The sequence below is a fragment of the Lolium rigidum genome, chromosome 6 (assembly GCF_022539505.1).
Source record: "Lolium rigidum isolate FL_2022 chromosome 6, APGP_CSIRO_Lrig_0.1, whole genome shotgun sequence".
In the NCBI taxonomy this organism is placed as follows: Eukaryota; Viridiplantae; Streptophyta; class Magnoliopsida; order Poales; family Poaceae; genus Lolium; species Lolium rigidum.
Genome location: NC_061513.1, coordinates 30954311 through 30976569, shown reverse-complemented (window position 1 = coordinate 30976569; position 22259 = coordinate 30954311). Strand labels below are relative to the sequence as shown.

The window sequence follows — 22259 nt, the reverse complement described above, 5'->3', positions numbered from 1 at the left end:
TCAACTCAGGCAATGCATTACAACATAGGCCTCTTCCAAGATCGCCTAGACGACATCTTCCAGAAGATAACGACACCATGGTGCTACCGTCGCCTGGTCTAGTCACCGGAACTTTTGGATTTCGCTGGCACCTAGCACGACAAATGCCATGGATACATCTTAGGAAGGAAACAACATCCGCAGGCTTCACCGCATTCAGCTTCGACCTCCGCCAAGCAGGGCTTTCGCCCCAGCCATTCACCGCGACCTAGATGTTGACGGAGCTGGATTGGAGATGGTGTACAAAGTTGGAAGCCGCCGGCTAGAGCCACCACCGCTGAGAAGAGAGGATCACTGACATAGGAGAAGGGCATCGACCGCACACTGGCACCACCATGGTCACTGCCACAGTGCCACCTAGCCCGTCGCCGCTGGCACTACCAGAGTCTGAATAATGCACGCGCCGCCAGATTCGAACTTGGAAGAATTGCTGAAAGCCATTATGAGCCTACCCATAAAACGGACGAATTCCGTGAGGTATGCTGGAATTCCACGAGCCGGACGACTTAGCACACAGCTGTTTCGTCCAGAATTTCGGTACATATACATACACGCGCGTGCCGCGATTAGTGGATGACCTCGCGCGTACGGGTGATGTTTCTGGCCGAACCGGATGGCGACCTCCATGTATTGATATATGGTTCCAAGCTCGGACCAAACGGCGTGGGATACTGGGATGGGTCAAGCACGCCGGCCGGCTGGATGCCTACGTATTGGTCCGGTAGCGTGGAAACTGGGAGCCCATCGTGGAACTTGGGAACGGATGCCCTGTCGAACAGGTAGCTTCTGTGTATATATATGGGCTGAATGCTTGGTGCAATCCATGCAAAAGGCACACGCAGTGACCTAGCATATACACAGAGAGCTAGCTATACACTCTTTGGTTGCACGAACATCAGTTAAGATGGCAGGGCATCGCGCTGCTGCCTACGTGTTCACGGTGGCGCTGGCACTCGGCGTGCTCGCCTCCATTCCGGCAGGTAATCCAGATTTCTCTCTAGCCGTGGTTAGGGATACTGCCACTCAATTATTCCCTTCAGTAAAAAATAGTTGCCGGTTCTCAAATTAATCGATCCATCAACCAACAGCTGTCCAGTCCATCGGCGTGTGCTACGGCGTGATCGGCGACGGGCTGCCCTCGGCGAGCGACGTCGTGCAGCTCTACAGGTCCAAGGGCATCACCGGCATGCGCATCTACTTCCCCGACAGCAACGCCCTCCGGGCACTGAGCGGCAGCGGCATCAACCTCGTTATCGACACGGGCAATGACCAGCTCCGCAACCTCGCCGCCAGCACGTCCAACGCCGCCGCCTGGGTCAAGACCAACATTCAGGCCTACCAGGGCCTCACCATCCGGTACATCACGGTCGGCAACGAGGTGTCCGGCAGCGACAGGCAGTTCATCCTCCCGGCCATGAAGAACGTCAACGCTGCGCTCTCCGCCGTAGGCCTCGGCGGCATCAAGGTGTCCACGGCTGTACAGTCGGGCGTCACCCAAGGGTTCCCTCCGTCCCAGGGCACCTTCTCTAACTCCGACGGTTCCCACATGCCGCCCATCGCGCAGTACCTCGCCAGCACCGGCGCACCGCTGCTCGCCAACATATACCCCTACTTCGCCTACAAGGGCACGCCCAGCATCGACATCAAGTACGCCCTCTTCACCGCGCCGGGCACGGTGGTGCACGACGACGGCAGCGGCAAGGACTACCAGAACCTGTTCGACGCGCTCGTGGACACCATGTACTCCGCGCTCGAGAGCGCCGGGGCCGGGAGAGTCCCCATCGTGGTGTCCGAGAGCGGGTGGCCATCGGCCGGCGACGCGGCCGCGACCACGGGCAACGCGCGGACGTACAACCAGAACCTGATCAACCACGTCGGGAATGGGACGCCCAAGAGGCCCGGGAGGATCGAGACGTACATATTTGCCATGTTCAACGAGAACAGGAAGACCGGGCTTGAGACGGAGAGACACTTTGGGCTGTTCAACCCTGACAAATCGCCGGCCTACTCCATCAACTTCTGAATGGAACAGATCGATACGTACGTAGTGGCAAGATGCGGACCATTTGCCTAATAATTACTGAATTTGAATAAGGTGCATGTAAGAACGCCAAAGCTTCCTTGCACGTAAGGCAAGCGCTTAAATAAGTTATCTACTCGAGATGAATAATGAGTTGCACATTTGGGATATGTTGTGTCAAATCAGCTGAGGAAGTGACTGTTATGTTTTTTTTCTTGGAAATGAGATTATCTCTGGCTTCTCGATGGACTGATGCATGCAGCATTTTATTTCAAGTGACTATTATGTGATGCAATCACGGGAGTATCGCTAGCATTATGGGAGAGCTGATTTTTAGGGACATTTTCAGTTGACACTTTACGAAACTGCCTCTTAAAATGATTTTTGGAGGCATTTAGACAAATGTGTCTCTATTAATGCTATTTTTAGAGGCTTTTTAAGTGAAGTGCCACCAAAGATACTGTACCATATTTAGGAGCATTTATGGAAGTGCCTCTAAAAATAGGTATTTTTAGAGGCATTTAACTTTGTGCCTCTAAAAATAGGTATCTTTAATTGAAGTGCCTCTAAAAATATCATGGTTAGGGCTATAGCTATTAATCTTGTTTTATTTCTTGCTGCATTTGTTTAATGGTTTTGCGAATTCTTAATCGAATGAGCTTAATTCCGAGTCTCCCAATAGTTCCTCAAATTATCAAGTTTGAATGCCTACACCACAATGCAAACGCCAATTCAAGTTTAAGCTTGGAAGGTTAAATCGTGAAGTTTTTTTAAATGGTTAAAAACATATGGGAGAAAACTGTAGTCATTCGTAATCCTATCTAAAGGTGGAACGATAAAATATGTGCATTGCGTAAATAAGTTGGAGGATGGCAAGGAATTCGCTAGGAAACCAAGAATTGAGAAGCTTTGATTCGTCCATTATTGACGAGCTCGAGGCTTTCACAGAAATACGACCGTTGTTCACGCAAGAGATTGAAGCAAAAAATCAATTAAATGTGTAGATTGTTAGTCTATTGCGAGAAGAGGAACTCAAATGGTGTCAATATTTAACAGTCCAATTTATTTTGGAAGGAAATTCGAATACAAGATACTTTCATAGTGTCATAAATGGCGGACAAAAAAAGAAATGTATTCACTCTCTTATTTAGGATGAAGATATGATTGAAGGACACGAACAACTAAAATCATACATAACAAAGTACTATCAAAATCTGTTAGGGATCTGGAAGAAGGAAACTTATCGATGAATGCGTCTCCTACAGAGTTGACATTTCCCATGTTTCCAATGTGGAAAATGCCCATGTTAATGTACCATACACATATGAAGAATTTAAAACAGAAGATAGTTTTCCGAATGGAACACAATAAAGCTCGAGGACTGGATGGTTTCCCAGCTGAGTTCTATCAGAACTTCTGGGATATCATTAAGTCTGACATGCTGGAGTTGTTCAGGGTCCTTCATGTTGGACAACTAAACCTTTTTCGTCTAAAACTCGGTGAAATAATTTGGTTGCCAAAAGTTAAGGAAGCAAAAAGGATCTAACAATACAAGACTATAAGTTTTATTATTGTGAGCTTCAAGATATTTACGAAAGCTGCAACAATAAGGTTGAATTCGGTGGCTGACCATGTGGTTCGCCCCACTTAGTTTGCTTTTATGCAAGGAAGAGATATCCTAAATGGGGTAGTTACCCTGCATGAAACAGTTCATGAACTACATATAATTTTTTTGACCAGGTAACATTAAAGATTGACTATGAAAAATTCTTGTGATAAATTCAAATGGTCTTTTGTACAACAAACTCTCGAAATGAAAGGTTTTCTAATGAGTGGTCTAATTCATTACTTTTTTCAAAGGAAGTGTGCTATTAAAGTTAATGATGAAGTTGACAGATACTTCCAAACAGAAAAAGGGTTAGGGTAAGGCGATCCATTATCACCCATGCTATTTAATATAGTGGCTAATATGTTAGCTATAATTATAGAGCACACAAAAAATGATCGTCAAATAGAAGGAGTAGTTCCACACCTTGTGGATGGTGGACTTTATCTGCTTCAATATGTTGATGATATGATTCTCTTTATGGAGCATGACACTGAGAGAGATCTATTTTTTTTATTATCAGCTTTGGAGAAGCTTTCAAAATTCAAAATAAACCTCCATAAACTTGAATTTTCTAATTCGGTGATGTTCAGGACGAGGCTACTCTTTATGCCGAACTTTTGAGTTGTGTACAAGGCCAATTCCATATTAGCTATTTAGGCATCCAATACATTCTCGGAGGCATACAAGTATTTTTAGAAAACACGTCGAGGAAAGACTACAAAAAAGATTAAGTAGTTGGAAAGTAATACTACTATCTATTTGTGGAAGATTAGTGCTCATAAATTCAGTACTAAGCAATATTGTACTATAAATGATTTCTTTCTTCTGTTTACCCAAACGAATTTTACAAATATTAGATTATTTTCGCCAAGATTCTTTTAACCAGGAGATAGTGGAAAAAATAAGTATCGATGGCACAAATGGAATATAGTATGTCACCCAAAAGATCAAGAAGGACTTGGAATTCATGTCCTTGAAATCAAGAATAGAGCTCTCCAAGGTAATTGGCTATTTAAGCTTATTACCGAAAACAATTTATGGCAAACTCTTCTAAAAAGGAAGTATGTAGGCTTGTATGAACTCTCTCATGTGTACTGGAAATCTAGAGGATCGCATTTTATGACTGGCCTAATGTCGATGATAAAATACTTCTTCCCATATGGTTGTTTCAAAATAAAGGATGACTCATAACTTAGATTTTGGGAGGATAAGTGGGGTAATGATACACTCCGATAACAATATACATCGCTATAAAATATTGTGAGTTGCAAAAGCTATACAATCACTAAGGTGTTGGAGACTTCCCTGACAATTGTATCGTTCAAAAGAGATCTAGCTCATCCTAGGTTGACATCATGTAATGCTTTGCTGCAGTGTCTAGATTTGGTCCAGTTGACGCAAGGGGCCGATGAATTTTGATGAAGTCTACATGATAGTGGTCAATTCCCTATGGGTTCCATGTATACAACATTAATCTAGCAAGAGGTGCCAGGTGATAATAACAAAAGGATTTGAAAAATTAAGATCTCATTAAATACTTAGGTTTTTGCATGGTATCTTTGTAGAGGAGTAATCCTCACCTAAGAAAACCTTGTGAAATGTAATTGGCACGAAAGTATAAAGTGTGTATGCTTTATTTAAGACTTTATTGGAGAGTTCAATCATACATTTCTTTATTGAAGACTTTGATTATACCTTGTTCCTCTTTGATCTTCTTCTCCCTTTCTTCTTTCTCCTGCATGGCTTCCACAAACATGGCACGTCCCCTCTTTTCCATCTGGATCAACCCTTGGTCCACCTTCTTGAGGCTTGTCCGGTCATGTAGAAACTCTAGACTAGACATGGACCAGAGAGGATAAGAAGTCTAGTAGCCCCCATGGATCTCCTCTAGATTAGATATGAAAAAACAAGTCGGAAAGACGCCCTCGAGATGTATACGAGGGGTCTAAGATGTCATGAGTTATGGAGAAAAGACATCTCTTAATTTATTAGCTAGATGTGCCTTTTATGGGAAAGATGTCCTTGAAGAAAGTTGCATTATTCTACTCCATAATTGTACCAACATGAACGTCGGTTACCTCAGGTTTCACTATGAAAATCTATAGCCAATACTATGAAAAACATAACCTAAAAAACGCAATCCACGGATTTTGGCCCAATCTTGCGCTTCTTGGGTATTAGCACATTTACTTTCCCAAAAAACCCCAAGTTCGTAAGTAGGATAGTTTACGCAAATTTGCTTTGCCATTCCTCAAAATGAATAATGTTTTTGTCTAACATGGCGTTAACCAAATCAATTAGTGTACAATTCTTTCTTCCGGCCACCCTATTGGACTGATGTGAATAGAGAGGCATCCTCTCATGGATCGAACTCATTGAAAAAATACTCTCCTCCACGATCAGACATAAGTCGTTTAATCCTTCAATCAAGTTGGTTTTGTGCTTCAGCTTTATAGATTTTGGAGTGATTAAAAGCTTCATCTTTAGAATTCAGAAGGTACATATAATAGTAATGAGTGGAGTCATCAATTAAAGTCATGAACTATCTAGTTCCACCTTTTGTCAACTCGCAATTTATTTCACAAAGATTTGAATGAATGTATGAGTTCCAGCGGTGCAAAATCACTTACCTCAATAGTTTTGTGAGACTTGCGAGGTTGCTTAGCTTGCACACACACTTTACACTTGAAACTTCTGACAATATTAAATTTTGGAAATAAATTTTTTTTGGCTAGCCGAGTCATGCATCCAAAATTAATATGACAAAGTCCTGAATCCCAAATATTGGACTCACTATCATTGGAAACATCATTAATAAATTGAGTACATAAGTATGACAAAGATAAGAGGAACAAGCCTCCGCACTCATAACCCTTTCCAAATATTTGACCATACTTAGAAATTACAACTTTATTGGACTAAAAAACCAACTTAAACCAACCTCAACATAAAATTGATCCGCTGATGAGATTCTTACCTATGGAGGAAACATGTTGCACATTCTTCAGCTGGACGATCTTTCCCGAAATAAACCTCAGATTTACCATACCAACGCCATGAAAGGAAGCATGTGCGCTGTTTCCCATAAGCGTAGAGGAAGTCCTTGCGACCTGATAAGAAGATAACATGGAAATATCAGAACATACATGTGTATTGGCACCCATGTCTATCCACCAACCAGGAGAGCTATATACTGAAAGAAAATTAGGAAATAAATAACGTACACTTCGTCCTTTAACTTAGTATCACCACCATATAACAACATTTGCGGTCTTGCCGCTGCTCCCACACTTGTCATAGAGATTTGGGTAGTTAGGAGCCCAATGATCAGGATCACCACAGACGTGGAAAGTGCCTTTCTTCTTATACTTTCTCTTAAGATTGGTTGAGTGTGAGACTTTGTTCTTGCCACAAAACTTGCCTTTGCCTTCATATTAGGTCTTGTTCTTGAACTTGTGGGATTTGAGGTATTTCCTCTATACCACATTGCCACTAGAATCTACCTCAAATCCTTGAGCATGTGTATCCATTGTCGTCACATTTTCTTTCACATGAAGAGACCCAAGATCCAAAACGAAAATTCTTGCCACTTATGCTTTAGAGAAGTAGTAGCAAAGTTCCTCCATGAAGGAGGAAGCTGGGAAATAATGCTACCTGAAACAAACTTGTCTAGTAAGGTACACTTGAATTTCTCAAGTTCTTTGGAAAGTGAGCTTTCTCAACAACATATCGTTCATCAGTCATCTTGTAGTCATAGTATTGCTCCGTGACATAAAACTCAGTGCGAGCATTTGAGACCGAAATTTGTCCTCGAGCGCATCCCACGTTCCCTTGCCATGATCGACTTTCTTGTAAACTTCCTCCTGAGAGGCATAAATCTCACCCTCAGTCTTGCCAAGAGTGGGACTATAGCAATTCAGGTTTTGAAACCAGAGAACTGCTCTCATGCTCTATCTCTTATAGTGCGAACCACCAAAGAGAGGCGGGCATGTATCAACAACTCCACTTAAATTTATTTACCTATAATCAAGTTTTTGGATTGTTGAATATATAAGAAAATTACCATATGATATAATCAAACAAATAATTGACATATCATGATTAGAGAGGGCAGTAATAAAACTAATCATATAGACTAAATGAGTAGATGAATAGATATCATATAAATAAGACAATCCCATCACTTCTACTTCAAACAACAGAAATAGAAACTCTTGAAAGATTTGACAGATAAAGAGAGAAGAGTCACGTACAATGCAGCTTGAGAAACAACTACATTGGTGGTGGCATTAGCAGCACCAATATTGTCTCCCATATTGAGGCTGCCGAAGAGGTCGTAGACATCCGGGAAGAAGTTGTTGTTGGGGAACTCCTCGCCGGACGATGTCATGTTGCCAGTAGTTGTGCGTAGGAGCTCCCAAAAAAACTTATCACCCCACCCATACATGTCTACGAGAGACGGGGTTCCGGAGGCCTACTGTCCCATCGGTTCGGGATGGGAAAGACAATGGCGTCGGTGCAAGGTTCTAGAAGCGGTAGTTTCATATGTGTATTTTAGGCTAGGGTTTGCATCTAAGTTTATATTGTGCGGTTCAGGAAGGTAGTGGGGTGCAACCCACGTCCGAGTCGGCACAACCACAATCGAGAAAATCCAAAATGACTTGTAATTAATAACACAATCAATTTTATGAACAACAAAAAGATAAGCTCGACTTGGCGAGATTTCCGCAGCCCGCGATGCGGCAGGTAGCGGGGGAGGAGGAGGAGTGCATTAGGGCTCTCTCTCTTCTTAGTCACTTACAAGGACCACCTTTATAAACCACTCGACATCTCTCTCAACTAGCAATGTGGGACTCAACTTTAGTCCCACCCATTAGCATATATGAATGGGTTAAAGAGAACTTCATAATGTGTATTGGGCTATAGGCTAAGGACCAACACCAACTTCAAGCACTTCCAACGCGATGCCGACAATGTGAAGGTGGGTAGCATGCGCGCTGTGTCGAGGTGACCATCTGCGCCACTTCTGATGAAGATGGACACTAGTAGGGATAACACTGTAGGTGCACGCTCATTGGCAACACACCCATCTGAACGCATGCGACTGCTATTATTTGTCGCCCACCAAAAATGCGCACACGACTGGTGTTCTTGTACCGGTAGCATGGAGGAGATTAGGGCACGCGACTACTAGGTGGGTCCTAGCTACACTCGGGTCTAGAAAGTACCCATAATGAGCGCCAATGGGGACATGAGACTGGTATGTCCGTACCGGTCGAGTGTCCCTTTGTCAGCCCGCTTCCAATATATATCAAAATTCAAAATCCTTTGAGATGGCCATGTGTTACTGATAAACCCCAAGTGCATGGGATCACCGTAGTACAATTCTGTAAGTATTTGAGTGTCTAACCCACGAGGAGCTGAAGATAAACTATCTGTTCTCTAGAGCCTATAACCCACTTATATGGCATTTCGTGGAAAGCAATGGATTGGAGTTTGTGTAAAGTGGTTTCTACTAGGAACTAGAAAATCTTGAAGTATTGAGAATAATTGTAGGAAGTAAAACTAGTGCAATTAAAGTAAAGGATGTGAGATGAAGTGGCGTAAGGTGAAGTAACTCAAGGAGGCAAATTTCCGTTTCATTTATGTGGTTCTCAAAATTACTGAAGCTCAGTTGATATATTTTAGTGTTTCTTTTAGAGAGGAGCCATAGATAGGTGCAACCATAGATATGAGACCACTAGTGATTGATCCAAAGGCCATACATATGAGCAAACAAAGGAATTGTTAAAACATAAAGTATAACCACCGCTGTAAGTTTAAAGGTCTATATTGTTATAGCCCCCGTTGATTAAACATGAATTAATATAACGTAATGTCTAAGACTTGGGACAGGGTTTCTGTCAATCTCCATCCGTCCCTCCTCCTATCATCGTGCAATGATGACAACCTCATTGCATTCTCTAACATATATGTGCACTCATATATAAGTACAAGAGATCATCATAGAATATAAGAAATACTTACATGCAACCATCAAGAAATTATCTCACAATTTCCAAGAACAAATCACTACTCAAACAAAGGGCATAGAGGTACAGTACATGATGGGAAAATGCTAGATTGCCTCACATACCAAGAGATTACAAAGGGTAGATGAATATGTTGTTGAGGGTGTTGATGAAGATGTTGATGATGATCACGCCGGAGGGGTGGTAGAGTCCACCGGAGGCGATTCCGGCAACGGTTCCCCCTCCAATATTCGGTGTCAGCGGCCTGCTGACTGTCTTAGGTGTTTTCGACTCTGACTCCGTATATTCTGAGATTGCGTCAGGGACCCCTTTTATAGAAGGTTTTAGGGAAAACGAAACAGTATGGCGGTGGAATCGACGGCATCCGAGCAACGAGCCACCCATTTATACAAGTGATGCAGCCTAGGGTAGGAGCCGCACCACCTCCTCTCTTTTGGGCCGTCGGGCTCCGTTCTTGAGGTTCGAAAGCTCCATCTTGATTGTCTTCGCGGAATATTAAGCCTCAAAAAAGCCCAGATCCATTTGACTCCGTACATGTCACTGAAAGTTCAAAATGCGCAAAACGCGAAATCCCTGCTCCGCAAACTTATAACCAAAATATGGGGATCATATGAAAATCCCCAAACACAATATAAAACGTGGATATAACATTATATGATATGCAAATATGGGGAATAATTGGTAATAAACTACAAAGTTCATGCATGCATTTTACATGCATCAATTACGTGTTCTAGTTGCTAGGAAAATTAACTAACATGAATTTTGACTTCTGATACGTCTCAAACGTATCTATAATTTCTTATGTTCCATGCTTTTTTTATGATAATACCTACATGTTTTGTTCACACTTTATATCATTTTGATGCGTTTTCCGGAACTAACCTATTGACAAGATGCCGAAGTGCAAGTTCCTGTTTTCTGCTGTTTTTGGTTTCAGAAATCCTAGTAAGGAAATATTCTCGGAATTGGTCGAAATCAACGCCCAGCATCTTAGAATTCCACAAAGCTTCCAGAACACCCGAGATCCACCAGAGGAGAGCCACAGTGGGCCCACACAAGGGGCCGGCGCGGCAACGCGCCGGGCCCGCGCCACCCTGTTGTGTGGCGGCTCCGTACCCCTTCCGACTCCGCCTCTTCGCCTATTTAAAGGTCCCTGACCTAAATCATCGATACGGAAAAGCCACGGTACGAGAAACCTTCCAGAGCCGCCGCCATCGCGAAGCCAAGATCTGGGGGACAGGAGTCTCTGTTCCGGCACGCCGCCGGGACGGGGAAGTGCCCCGGAAGGCTTCTCCATCGACACCACCGCCATCTTCATCAACGCTCGCTGTCTCCCATGAGGAGGGAGTAGTTCTCCCTCGAGGCTAAGGGCTGTACCGGTAGCTATGTGGTTAATCTCTCTCCTATGTACTTCAATACAATGATCTCATGAGCTGCCTTACATGATTGAGATTCATATGAGTTTTGTATCACTATTAGTCTATGTGCTACTCTTGTGATGTTATTAAAGTAGTCTATTCCTCCTTCGCGGTGTAATGGTGACAGTGTGTGCATCGTGTAGTACTTGGCATAGGTTATGATCATAATCTCTTGTAGGTTATGAAGTTAATTATTACTATGATAGTATTGATGTGATTTATTCCCCCTTCATAGTGTAAAGGTGACAGTGTGTATGCTATGTTAGTACTCGGTTTATAATTGCAATGATCTATTATGCACTCTAAGGTTATTTAAATATGAACATCGAATGTTGTGAAGCTTGTTAACTCCGGCATTGAGGTGCTCTTGTAGCCCTACACAATGAATGGTGTTCATCATCCAACAAGAGAGTGTAGAGTGGTTTTATTATGTGATCAATGTTGAGAGTGTCCACTAGTGAAAGTATGATCCCTAGGCCTTGTTTCCTAACATCGAATCTCCGTTTATTTACTGTTCTGTTGCATGTTTACTCACTGCCATATTTTATTAAGATTGCTATTACCACTCATATACATCCATACTACTTGTATTTCACTATCTCTTCGCCGAATTAGTGCACCTATACATCTGACAAGTGTATTAGGTGTGTTGGGGACACAAGATACTTCTTGTATCGTGATTGCAGGGTTGCTTGAGAGGGATATCTTTGACCTCTTCCTCCCTGAGTTCGATAAACCTTGGGTGACCCACTTAAGGGAAACTTGCTGCTGTTCTACAAACCTCCGCTCTTGGAGGCCCAACAGTGTCTACAAGAATAGAAGCACCCGTAGACATCAACTTCCTTTTTCAAAATGGTGCCATCTTTCCGTAAAATGGATCTAGTTTTTTGCATACAACCTCCAATGATTTTTTATATTTAAATGTATGTACATAAAAAGATACATCCGATTTCAACGACCGTATTACCATTTTTACATTCCTCAAATTCTAAAAGGAAAACAAAGTTTTCCAGGTTTTAGATTTCGAAGCAAAAAGTCCCAAACTGAAAAATTCCAAAAAAAATTCCCTCCCTATCCTTTCAAACTTTCCCCTGCTTCTCTAACGTTTCTTCCCTCCTCCTCTTCACATTCTCCACCTTATTTCTATCATCCTCTTCCCATTCTCCACTTTCTCCCCTCCTCCCCTCCTCCTCCCTCCCTTCACCTTCTTTTCCTCCTCCTCTTCCACTTCTCCACCTTCTCCCTAAAGATGAGCACCACCTCCGGTAATAAGTACACCTCCTCTACAACGATGGTGACCACCTCCTCTGCGATGACGGCGACCTCCTCCTCTCCTTCGAAGGCAACCTCCTCCGACGCCATCTTCTGCCACGGCCGACGCCCTGCTCCGGGGACCTGCTACTGGTCCTCTCTTCTTGTCAACGCCACAAGGAGGAGCCATGGGCTCGATTGCTTTATTTTGAGTTTTGTGTAAAATCACGTGAACAGCTAGGCACTAGTCTGAGATTTTTTGAAAGTTGCAAAAAATGAACATTGGCACCAGACCGAAAACGCGCACGGGACTAATTTAGTAATGGTAGGGCGCCAAGATCAACACGAGTCTAGTAACTGGACTACCAGTCGCGTGCGAGGTGGGCACGTGACTGGTAGTGAATACCACTGGCGAGGTACCACTCGTCGGCCGGGCCCGCGATTGGCAGCCAATATTCACACGCGACTAGTAAGCTTTTCCGTTTTAGTGGGAGGAGCCCACCAACGAGGAGTCCATAGACGAGGAGCGCGCACACGAGAAGGTCGGCCGCAAAGACTTTGTCGACGACCCTCGACCATGTCACCACATTGATCAAAGAACGGTCCGCATGTCGCTTGTGCGAGCCGCCAAGTCCCGCCAGAAGTACGAGTAGTTAAACCCCACGTGGGTGTCATCACCGAACGGGAGCACCGGACGAAAAAAGTGGAGTGGCGTCGGATTGCGGAGCAGCATGCGGAGATGTACTTCGGCCTCGTCTCTGATATCAAATGAGCACCGCCAGCCACATCACCGCTGCACCTATAGCCTCCCGTGGGGTATCCCGGAACCGCATTTTGGTAAAATTAGAGTTCAAAGCGAGCGGAGTAGTAGGATAGATTTTGCTCTGAATTTAGAATTTAGCATGAACTAAGTCTGAAAGTATGCAAAAACTGTCTGTTAATGTGATCTGAATGTTTATTTCTCCCGGGAAGTGTTTACTTATAACAATGTACTTCAGTTCTACACAAACAAAACTAGGACTGTAGTGAGTGCATGTGCATTGTGTTTCGCAAAAAAAAAAATTCTGTGCCACATGCGGTGTAGACACAAGCAACGAATGGTAGGAAGCAACGAAGCACGCACTGCCGAGGGCTCGAGGCCACTATCGGCCCTTGGAACAAGACAGGCAGTCAGCGGACCACGGAAATTCCACGAGCCCGACAAGCCCCATGGCTGGTGGTTTTGCATCTGCATTCATATATACCGCCCGGGCGAGCGAGACGGCAGGTACGCCCGTCGACGACCTCACACTCCCAGACGAATCGATGGTGACCCGTGTTCAATCCGTTTCGACGGGCCAACGAACAAGTTGGGCGTGCACTTGCGTGCGCCGGCGGCCGGTGGACATGCCAGCAAGCAATTAGCAATAGACACTCCCCGGCCACTCTCCACTAAAACAAATAGGTATACGCACAGTAGTGCCTAGCTAGTGGTGGAAAATGGAAACTGATCGGAAATGAATGGTGGACTCGATCGTTGCTCGTCGGGGATCAATCATCGTGTGATGCGCCAAACTTGATCCGTAGTGCAGGAGATAGGGATTTGCATTCTTTGCATATATATAGGGGTGAGTCTGCTTGGTGCATTGCATACAAACATAAACCCAAGATAATTGTAGATCCATGGCGAACCATGGGGTTGCTTCCGTGCTTGCAGTGGTAGCACTGCTCCTTGTAGCCGTCTCTACGTTTCCAGCAGGTAAATATATAAGACTTCTACTTACTACAATGTATGGATGTATGTTCAACTTGTTGGAATCGTACGTAAACAATTAACCAACGATGTTTTTGTATGGATGCATTCGCATAAAAGAGTGCGGTGCTCACCGGGCAGCTGACGCTCGCGGACATACCAAAGGTTCACTAAGCTGCCGCATCCTGATAATTAACTGAAATCCTGCACCATGGCTTGATCTTTCTCTGGGAAAATTAGTGCAACTGATTAGCTAGCCATTTTGTTCGATGGTAACAGGCGTGCATTCCATCGGCGTCTGCAACGGCGTGCTCGGCAACAACCTGCCGTCGCCGGCCGACGTGGTGAAGCTCTACAGATCCAAGGGCATCAGCGCCATGCGGATCTACGCTCCGGAGCGCAAAGTCCTCCGCGCGCTCAGCGGCACGGGCATCGGCCTCCTCATGGACGTGCCCAACGAGAACATCACCGCCTTCGCCTCCAGCCCGTCCGCAGCCGCCGCCTGGGTCAAGGCCAACGTCCAGCCCTACCCGGGTGTCTCCTTCCGGTACATCGCCGTCGGCAACGAGATCATGGACGCCGACGCGCAGAAGAACATCCTACCGGCCATGAAGAACCTCGACGCAGCGCTTGCCGCTGCCCGCCTCAGCGGCATCAAGGTGTCTACAGCGCTCAGATTCGACGTGTTCACCGACACCTACCCGCCCTCCAACGGAGTGTTCGCGGACGACGACTTCATGGACCCCATCGCGGAGTACCTGGAGAGCACCGGCGCGCCGCTGCTGGCCAACGTGTACCCGTACTTCGCCTACGTGGGCGACACGACGAACATCCATCTCGACTACGCGACCTTCCAGCCGGGCACCACCGTGACGGACGACGGTAACGGGCTGAAATACACGAGCCTCTTCGACGCCATGGTCGACTCCATCTACGCCGCGCTGGAGGACTCCGGCAGGCCGGGGGTGAAGGTCGTCGTGTCCGAGACCGGATGGCCGTCCAGCGGCAGCTTCGCCGCGACGGTCCAGAACGCGAGGATGTACAACCAGAATCTGATCAACCATGTCGGTGGGGGCACGCCCAAGAGGCCCGGGCTGCTGGAGACGTACATGTTCGCCATGTTTAACGAGAACCTCAAGACAGGTGATGAGACGGAGAGGCACTTTGGGCTGTTCAATCCGGACAAGTCGCCGGCCTACACCCTTAGTTTCTGAGACGACTGAATCAGAGGATATGGTCAGTCTGTATACGAATAAACTGTCCCCGGGTAAAATGCAAAGATGCACCTGGCTAGGTCGATCTACCTCCCTCCTAATAAAATTGAGTCAATTAATTTACAATAGAGTAAATATTTGACCAAACAAAGAGAGGCCAAAGCTAACCTAAAGAAAAGAACAGTTAATGAACCCCGATTTCTAATTACTGCCAGAGCACTCTGGTGTCTTACAGGGTGCCCATCTCCCTGGTGCGTTCGATTAAGATTTAGCGGTTTGCGTGTTGTGGCAGGAGACCATGGCCGGGACGTGGCAGTTCCATGTGCACGTGGGATGTTTCTCACCCACGAGTTCACCACAGCATCCAGATGTCTTTTTTCAGTCTCTTACCATTCCGTCCAAATTCTCCACATCTTACGCAAATATCTCTGGCTACTACTACTACGAGTACGTATTTCCTATGAATCTGCTGGGGGAGGAGCTCAACTACATATCGGGAGGGGCGGCGCCACCACACGGAGCTGCAGGGCCCGTCTCCATGGCGCACCGCCTGGAAGGGTATCGCCTCCATGCTCCATGGCGCGCCGCCGGGAGGACGCCTACCTCCACCACGCGCTGCACCTTCTCTCCCCCGTCTCCATGGCGCGCCGCCGGGAAGGGCCTCGCCCGCACCGCGCGCCGTCGGGCCCTCTCTCACATGGTCCAGCACCCCGACTCCTCTTCCCCTCAACTCCAAACCTGCCTGGCTCCAGGGATGTAACAATACTAGTTTCTCTTTATTTTCTGGTTGTAAATTTTGGAGCTGGGATGTACATTTTGATTTTATTTTATTTTACATTGAGAATGATGGCAGCGGCAGATGTTTATTTTTCCTTTTTTCTACATCCAAATCTTGAAAATAATAGGTCCAAGATCTGACGTAACAATAGTAGTTACCGCAGATTTTTGGATGTACTTTCTTTCTTTTTTCTACATCCAAGCTGCCCTTTTTTATATCCTCAATTAGAATCACAAACACTAGTATATTTCTGGGATGTAATTTTGTGTAGTTAATCTCCAATTTTTTACAAGCTATTCTTTTGTTCTGAACGCAAGGAAGAAAAGAAAGAGATGACAGATACATTTACTTTTGTGTTTTATTTGTGTCAACTTATACACGGTGAAGAGTTCGCTTTTTGACCTAGTCATGAATTTGCGACGGAGCAAATAAGAAGACCTTCGCGTGCAGACCAAGCGGTAGGAGAAAACGCGTGGGAGGACTTTCTATTTTTGGAATGCGGGGATGCCAGGCTAATTTATTGGGAAGTGCTGAGCGTCCCCCGGGGGATCAAATCCCCGATCCCCCGGATCCCTAGCCGTCCGATGAGACGTTAAAAGCCGTCCGATCCCGCACAGACCAGTCAACGCTCCTTTCCTCCGGTTCCCACGTGGGTGGACCCCCTCGCTCGCTTCGGAGATGGGATTTCACGAGAAAAAAATCCCCACCACTAATTTCTCCACAAACTCCCAGACAAAAATGATGGCGCAGCTCCGGCGAGTTGGATTCGCCGTAGCCCCGCCAGTGGCATGTACCGCCGGTGGCTAGCGTTTGCAGCAGCACCACCCGCCCCTTCTAGCAACGAGGTTCAACCCTCGCAGCAGCAGCAGCTAGTGGTCATCGGTCGCAGAAGCTTCGCCCGCGCCTTGTAGACTGTAGCAGCTTTGCAGCGCCGGAACTCTGCACTTTGTCTCCGGTCGCCAGCTGCCTGGCAATTGTAGCAGCCCCGACGGGCGGGCGTAGCAGCGCCACCAACAGCCTGTAGCAGCGCCGGTTGGCTATTGTAGCAGCAGCGCCGCCGGCCGACGGTAGTAGCGCCGGCTAGCGATTGTAGCAGCAGCGCCGCCGGCGGCCTGCAGCAGCAGCGCCACCGGCCGACCGTAGCAGCGCCGGCTAGCGACTGTAGCAGCAGCGCCACCGGCAGACTATGGCAGCAGCGCTGGCTAGCGATTGTAGCAGCAGCGCCGCCGGCCGACTGTAGCAACGACGGTCATCTCTTGTAGCAAGGTCGGACGCCGCCCATAGCAAGGCCGGACGCCCTTTGGAGCAACGCCGGACGCTCCTTGTAGCAACGCCGGCCGTCCCCTGGAAGGCTGGCCGCCGGCGCAGCAACCCCCTACCACCATGGGAGCAAGGCGTCCTCACGGAGGTAGCAGGTGACGTCGTTCCATTGCAGCAACAAAAGGCAGCTTCGGCGACCCTTTCGCAGCTTCGCGGCCGGCGCGGTCGCTCCTTGGAGGAGCTCCGCCGTCCTCGTACCACCACAATCATGGCCGCCTCCCCGCTTGAGAGCAGATCGAGGTGAGGAGCAGCGAGATACGAGCGCGGGGTTCCGGGAGGAGCAAGCATGACATGAGGCGGGGACGGGGCAAGGCGGAGAGTGTGGGCACCGGTGGCAGGGCATATGCAGGCAGGGAGGAGCGGCGGTGCGATACTGGGAGGGAACTGAGAGGTGGGCTTCGGGAGAGAGAAGGCAAAAAGAAAAATCAGTGGAGGAGGATGACGGTAGAAGATAAGGCAGAGTCGTTCTCACGCACACGGAGGCAAGCCACGCGTACGGACGCGTGTCACGCGGAGGAGCCGGGGGACGCGAGCGCGCGATCCCCCGGATGATAGCAAGCGTTTTCCTAATTTATTTCCTAATTTGGGTGGGGCACTCCAGTAGACTAATTGGTGCTATAGGACCACGTAGCAGCGTCCTTAATGAACAGATAATTTCCTCAGTTTTTTCCCGGTTAGAATCCCTCCTAAATCTTGTACTTCTTACATTGCCTAATGTAAGATGTTTTGGTAGGATAAATTAGCTTATATTAGTGAACGGAGACAGTACTTGAATTTTCTGAATCAGCATATAATTTCATTCTCCCAATCGATTCCGAGTTTTGTAAGGATCATGATTCATGAGAGGGAGGTATAAGAGATCCAAGTGTGTTAGGTACCTGCAGATAAATAATTGATCTCTACCTTGTCGATGAGCCTTGCAATTAAAAATTTAGACATTAAAAGATGTGTGGAACGACGAGATGAAGTTAATGGTACAATGAAATTTCAAAACATGGACAGTGCTCGACGAAATTGACAAAATAGGCATAAAAACTCTAAACATAAACAGGAAACTGTAGATTAAGAGTAAAAGAACTTGGGACCAGTCGTGACAATGAAACATCATCATCTTGTGCATTTTCTTTCTCTCGTAGAGGTTATCTTGAATTGGAACACGGGTGTGCTTTGATTAATCAGATTAGTGAGGGTGAGGACAAAAAATAACGTTTAGTCGTGCAAGCTCAACTAAACCACGTGCGCAACAGTATCATCCCTCACTACCAAGCGAGCTTGGCCCGAGGGAAATTGCCAAATCTTCAAGGCCTGGATGGGAGGTGCTTTTGACATTGCGCACGGCCTATTAGCACTTGTTTTGGGCCACTTGTTGGTGATTATATTTCATTTTTAATTTCTATTTTCATGCAGAACATGCCTTGTTTCGCATTTATTCATTTCCTATCCTTTTGCTAAGCTTATTTGCGGGTGATTTTTGCTGCATATAATATTCCGCCTTCATCCAATGCCACAAATATATTTGGGAATTGGCTTAATGGAACAGACAAAACTGATAAAGCTAGGATTCACATTGGTGTTTCGGCTTTATGTTGGTTAATTTGGAATTGCAGAAATGATATTATTTTTAATAGAAAGGACTCTACTATTTTTTTGCAGGTTATCCACACTATGGTTCACTGGATCCAGCTTTGGCGCTTCTTGCTCCCGGAGAACCAACGGGAGTGCATGGTTTCTGGATGCAACCGCCTTCGAATGGTTGCCCAGGATATTTTCTAACAGACTACTTGGCAGCCTATTAAGAGATTACAGGATGCCTAGATTGCTTAGCAGTTTTCTCTTTTTTCGGTGGTTGACTTTTATATCGACCCTCGTTGATCGTTGAATTGTAAACTTTGAATATTCGTTTGCTTAATAAAAGGTTGTGTGCATCAACCGATGCAGAGGCCGGGGCTAACCCCATTTCGAAAAAATAGGAATCTCGGATTCAACCCCGACCCAAGATAACGCGATGACATTATTCGACTGCGCCCTAGACACTCCCATATATTTATTAGAAAATGTCTATACAACATGCATTCATAAAAATATCAAATATTACCTTTGTTCCTTAATGTAAGTCATTTTGACAGCGTCCTATATTATGGAACAGAGGTAGTAGGATTGAAACTTGGTTAAATTTTATTCCAATTTGACAAAATTTAGTTAAAATGGTTCCCACATGACTTTCATAATTTCCAAGATTGGATTTTTTTTCATCATGCCGAAATTTAAAGCATGGCCGGACAAGATAGTTGGGGCGTACCATCGATTATCTAGTCATGCATGAGTTGTGTTGGGCATGCAGTTGAAAGTCAGAAACAAGATAATCACACCACACACGCACCTGTGTTGCTATAGAGCGGAACCAACTTGGAAGTCAGAAACCAGAATAGACTAACTACGTACCTGCAACTCGCCAAACTATTATCCCTACAAGCCGCTCATGGAATCATGTATATATAGGAGTGGTCTGCATGGTACACTTTTGCATGCAAAAGCAGGGCTGCTACACGCCGGCAGAGTACACCACAGGAGTTGAAAGCAGGCGCATCAACTGTTTCTTAGCTACCTGATCAGTAAACTCAGCCGCGCGATGATGGCGCGGCAGCTTAGGTGCTCTGCCTCCGCGCTAGCGATGGCGTTGGTCGTCGGAGTCTTCGCATCCATCGCTACCGGTAAGCTATCTATGCATGTTTCTGTTCATCACCGGTGTCAAACTAATCAACCTTGCACGCAACAATCTAATCGAGTTCGCCGGGGCTAATTAATCTCCCTGTTCACGGCGGGCAGAGGTGCGATCCATCGGCGTGTGCAACGGGATGATCGGCGACAACCTGCCGTCCCGGACCGACGTGGTGCAGTTCTACCAGTCCCAAGGCATCGGCGCCATGCGCATCTACGCCCCGGACCAGGAGACGCTCCGGGCGCTCGACGGCACCGGCATCGACCTCATCATGGACGTGGGCAACGACAACCTCGCCGCCCTCGCCTCCGGCCCCGACGCCGCGTCCGCCTGGGTCCGTGACAACGTCCTACCTCACCCGGGCGTCCGCATCAAGTACATCGCAGCCGGCAACGAGGTGCCCGACGCCGGCACGGGAAGCATCCTCCCGGCCATGCAGAACCTCAACGGCGCGCTCTTGGCGGCCGGACGCGGCGACATCAAGGTCACCACGGCGGTCAAGATGAGCGTGCTCGCGTCCTCCTCGCCGCCCTCCGAGGGAGCGTTTAAGGACGCGTACATGACAGAGGTCGCCAGGTTCCTGGCGAGCACCAGCGCGCCGCTCCTCGCCAACGTGTACCCCTACTTCGCCTACATTGACAACCCGAGCGACATCCCGCTAAGCTACGCGACGTTCCAGCCAGGCACGACGACGGTGGGCGACAACAACGGGCTCACCTACACGAACCTCTTCGACGCCATGGTGGACGCGCTGTACACGGCCATGGAGAAGGCAGGTTCGCCGGCCGTGCCCATCGTGGTCTCGGAGAGCGGCTGGCCCTCCGACGGCGGTGTTGGCGCGAGCATCGCTAACGCGCAGACGTACAACCAGAACCTGATCAACCACGTCGGCAATGGCACACCCAAGAGGCCCGGGCCGCTGGAGGCGTACATATTCGCCATGTTCAACGAGAACTTGAAGGAGGGTCATGAGACGGAGAATCACTTTGGGCTGTTCAACGGCCCGGACAAGTCGCCGGCGTACCCTATAAATTTCAACAATTAAGGCCGGGCGGATAGTACACATTATTTTGAACTATGAGAATAGATGACATATTTCTTTAAACCACATGAACAAATTGTAAATTTTTGTCCCTACCAATATGAAAAAGTATGTAAAGTCAACTGAGGAATAAGATAGCTTAGACACAATATTACATTCTCCTAGCACTAAAGGAACACAGCTATTACAAAATGGTGAACATGTTAAGTCTTCCAAAAAAAATCATATTCGAATAAGACATAAAGAAATCAATTAGTGCAATGTATATTGCAAATGTAATAGCTTTATATACAAATTAAGCACAAAATAGAACAATAGTGTAGCCGACAGCCGGCTATAACAATTTGCCACATCATCTATAGTCAACTTATAGGTAGTATGTACAATAGTAATCTATAAAAATGTAGTACTTTTACAATACATGACCCACCTTTTTAGTCTCACGTAGTGTCTAGGACCACGTGCTAGAGCTGACTATTAGATAAGGGCCTACTTCTCTTCTCTCTCCTAATCTCTCTCCTCCAACTAAGCAAATTTATAATATTTTTATCTCTTATAGGGGATACTCGGCAAAGGCCTGTCGTTTGTGTCAAGCGCGGCTAGCACGGCCACGTGTCTGAGGAACTTGCCGTGAATTAATCTTTGCCATGTGTTTTCTCTAAGCTTTGTCATGTGTGTTTTCCAATAATTACTGTGTTCTATTATTTGTGGTGTGTTTTTTCCGGTAGTGCCGTAGAGGCTCCATATTGAAGAGCTTGTGTATTCCACTCGGGATGTGTTTTCAGTTTGGAAAATTTCTGAATAACAGCTTATATTCGGTAGGACTTGCTGCTGCCGTGCGCTGGTGGTGGAGTTGTACAAGGAGTCAAGGATTTTTCAGGCGACGATCGGGTTCGCATTGGACACTAACACGTCGCGTCGCAAACATATAGTATCAAGAGTCTCTCGTACGTACATAGCGTCCGTGCGTTGAGGTGGTGTGCGTGAGAATCCTTCTTCGCCGACTTCGCCATGAGTTTCCTTCCGCACGATCTCCACCTCGAGATACTGAAGCGACTTCCGCCGCTTCCGCACGTGCTAGC

General features: G+C 46.5%; 1 protein-coding gene across 1 annotated transcript; it reads left to right on the top strand.

The window, feature by feature from the left end:
• The first annotated feature begins 882 nt into the window (after positions 1-882).
• LOC124662384 lies at positions 883-21180 on the top strand. Its single transcript, XM_047200229.1, has 6 exons — positions 883-1019; positions 1128-1504; positions 14764-15312; positions 15611-16074; positions 20018-20127; positions 20243-21180. Exons 1-6 carry the CDS (start codon positions 944-946, stop codon positions 21178-21180), a joined length of 2514 nt encoding a protein of 837 aa, XP_047056185.1. The 5' UTR covers positions 883-943.
• Positions 21181-22259: the final 1079 nt, after the last annotated feature.

Bases quoted from the DNA above. Each gene is read 5' to 3' on its own strand.
- LOC124662384 (XM_047200229.1), top strand. From the start codon at position 944: ATGGCAGGGCATCGCGCTGCTGCCTACGTGTTCACGGTGGCGCTGGCA. The intron at 1,505-14,763 runs GTGTCCACGGCT...AGCGGCATCAAG, and splicing joins TAGGCCTCGGCGGCATCAAG to GTGTCTACAGCGCTCAGATT. The intron at 15,313-15,610 runs TTCTGAGACGAC...GTGTTGTGGCAG, and splicing joins CGCCGGCCTACACCCTTAGT to GAGACCATGGCCGGGACGTG.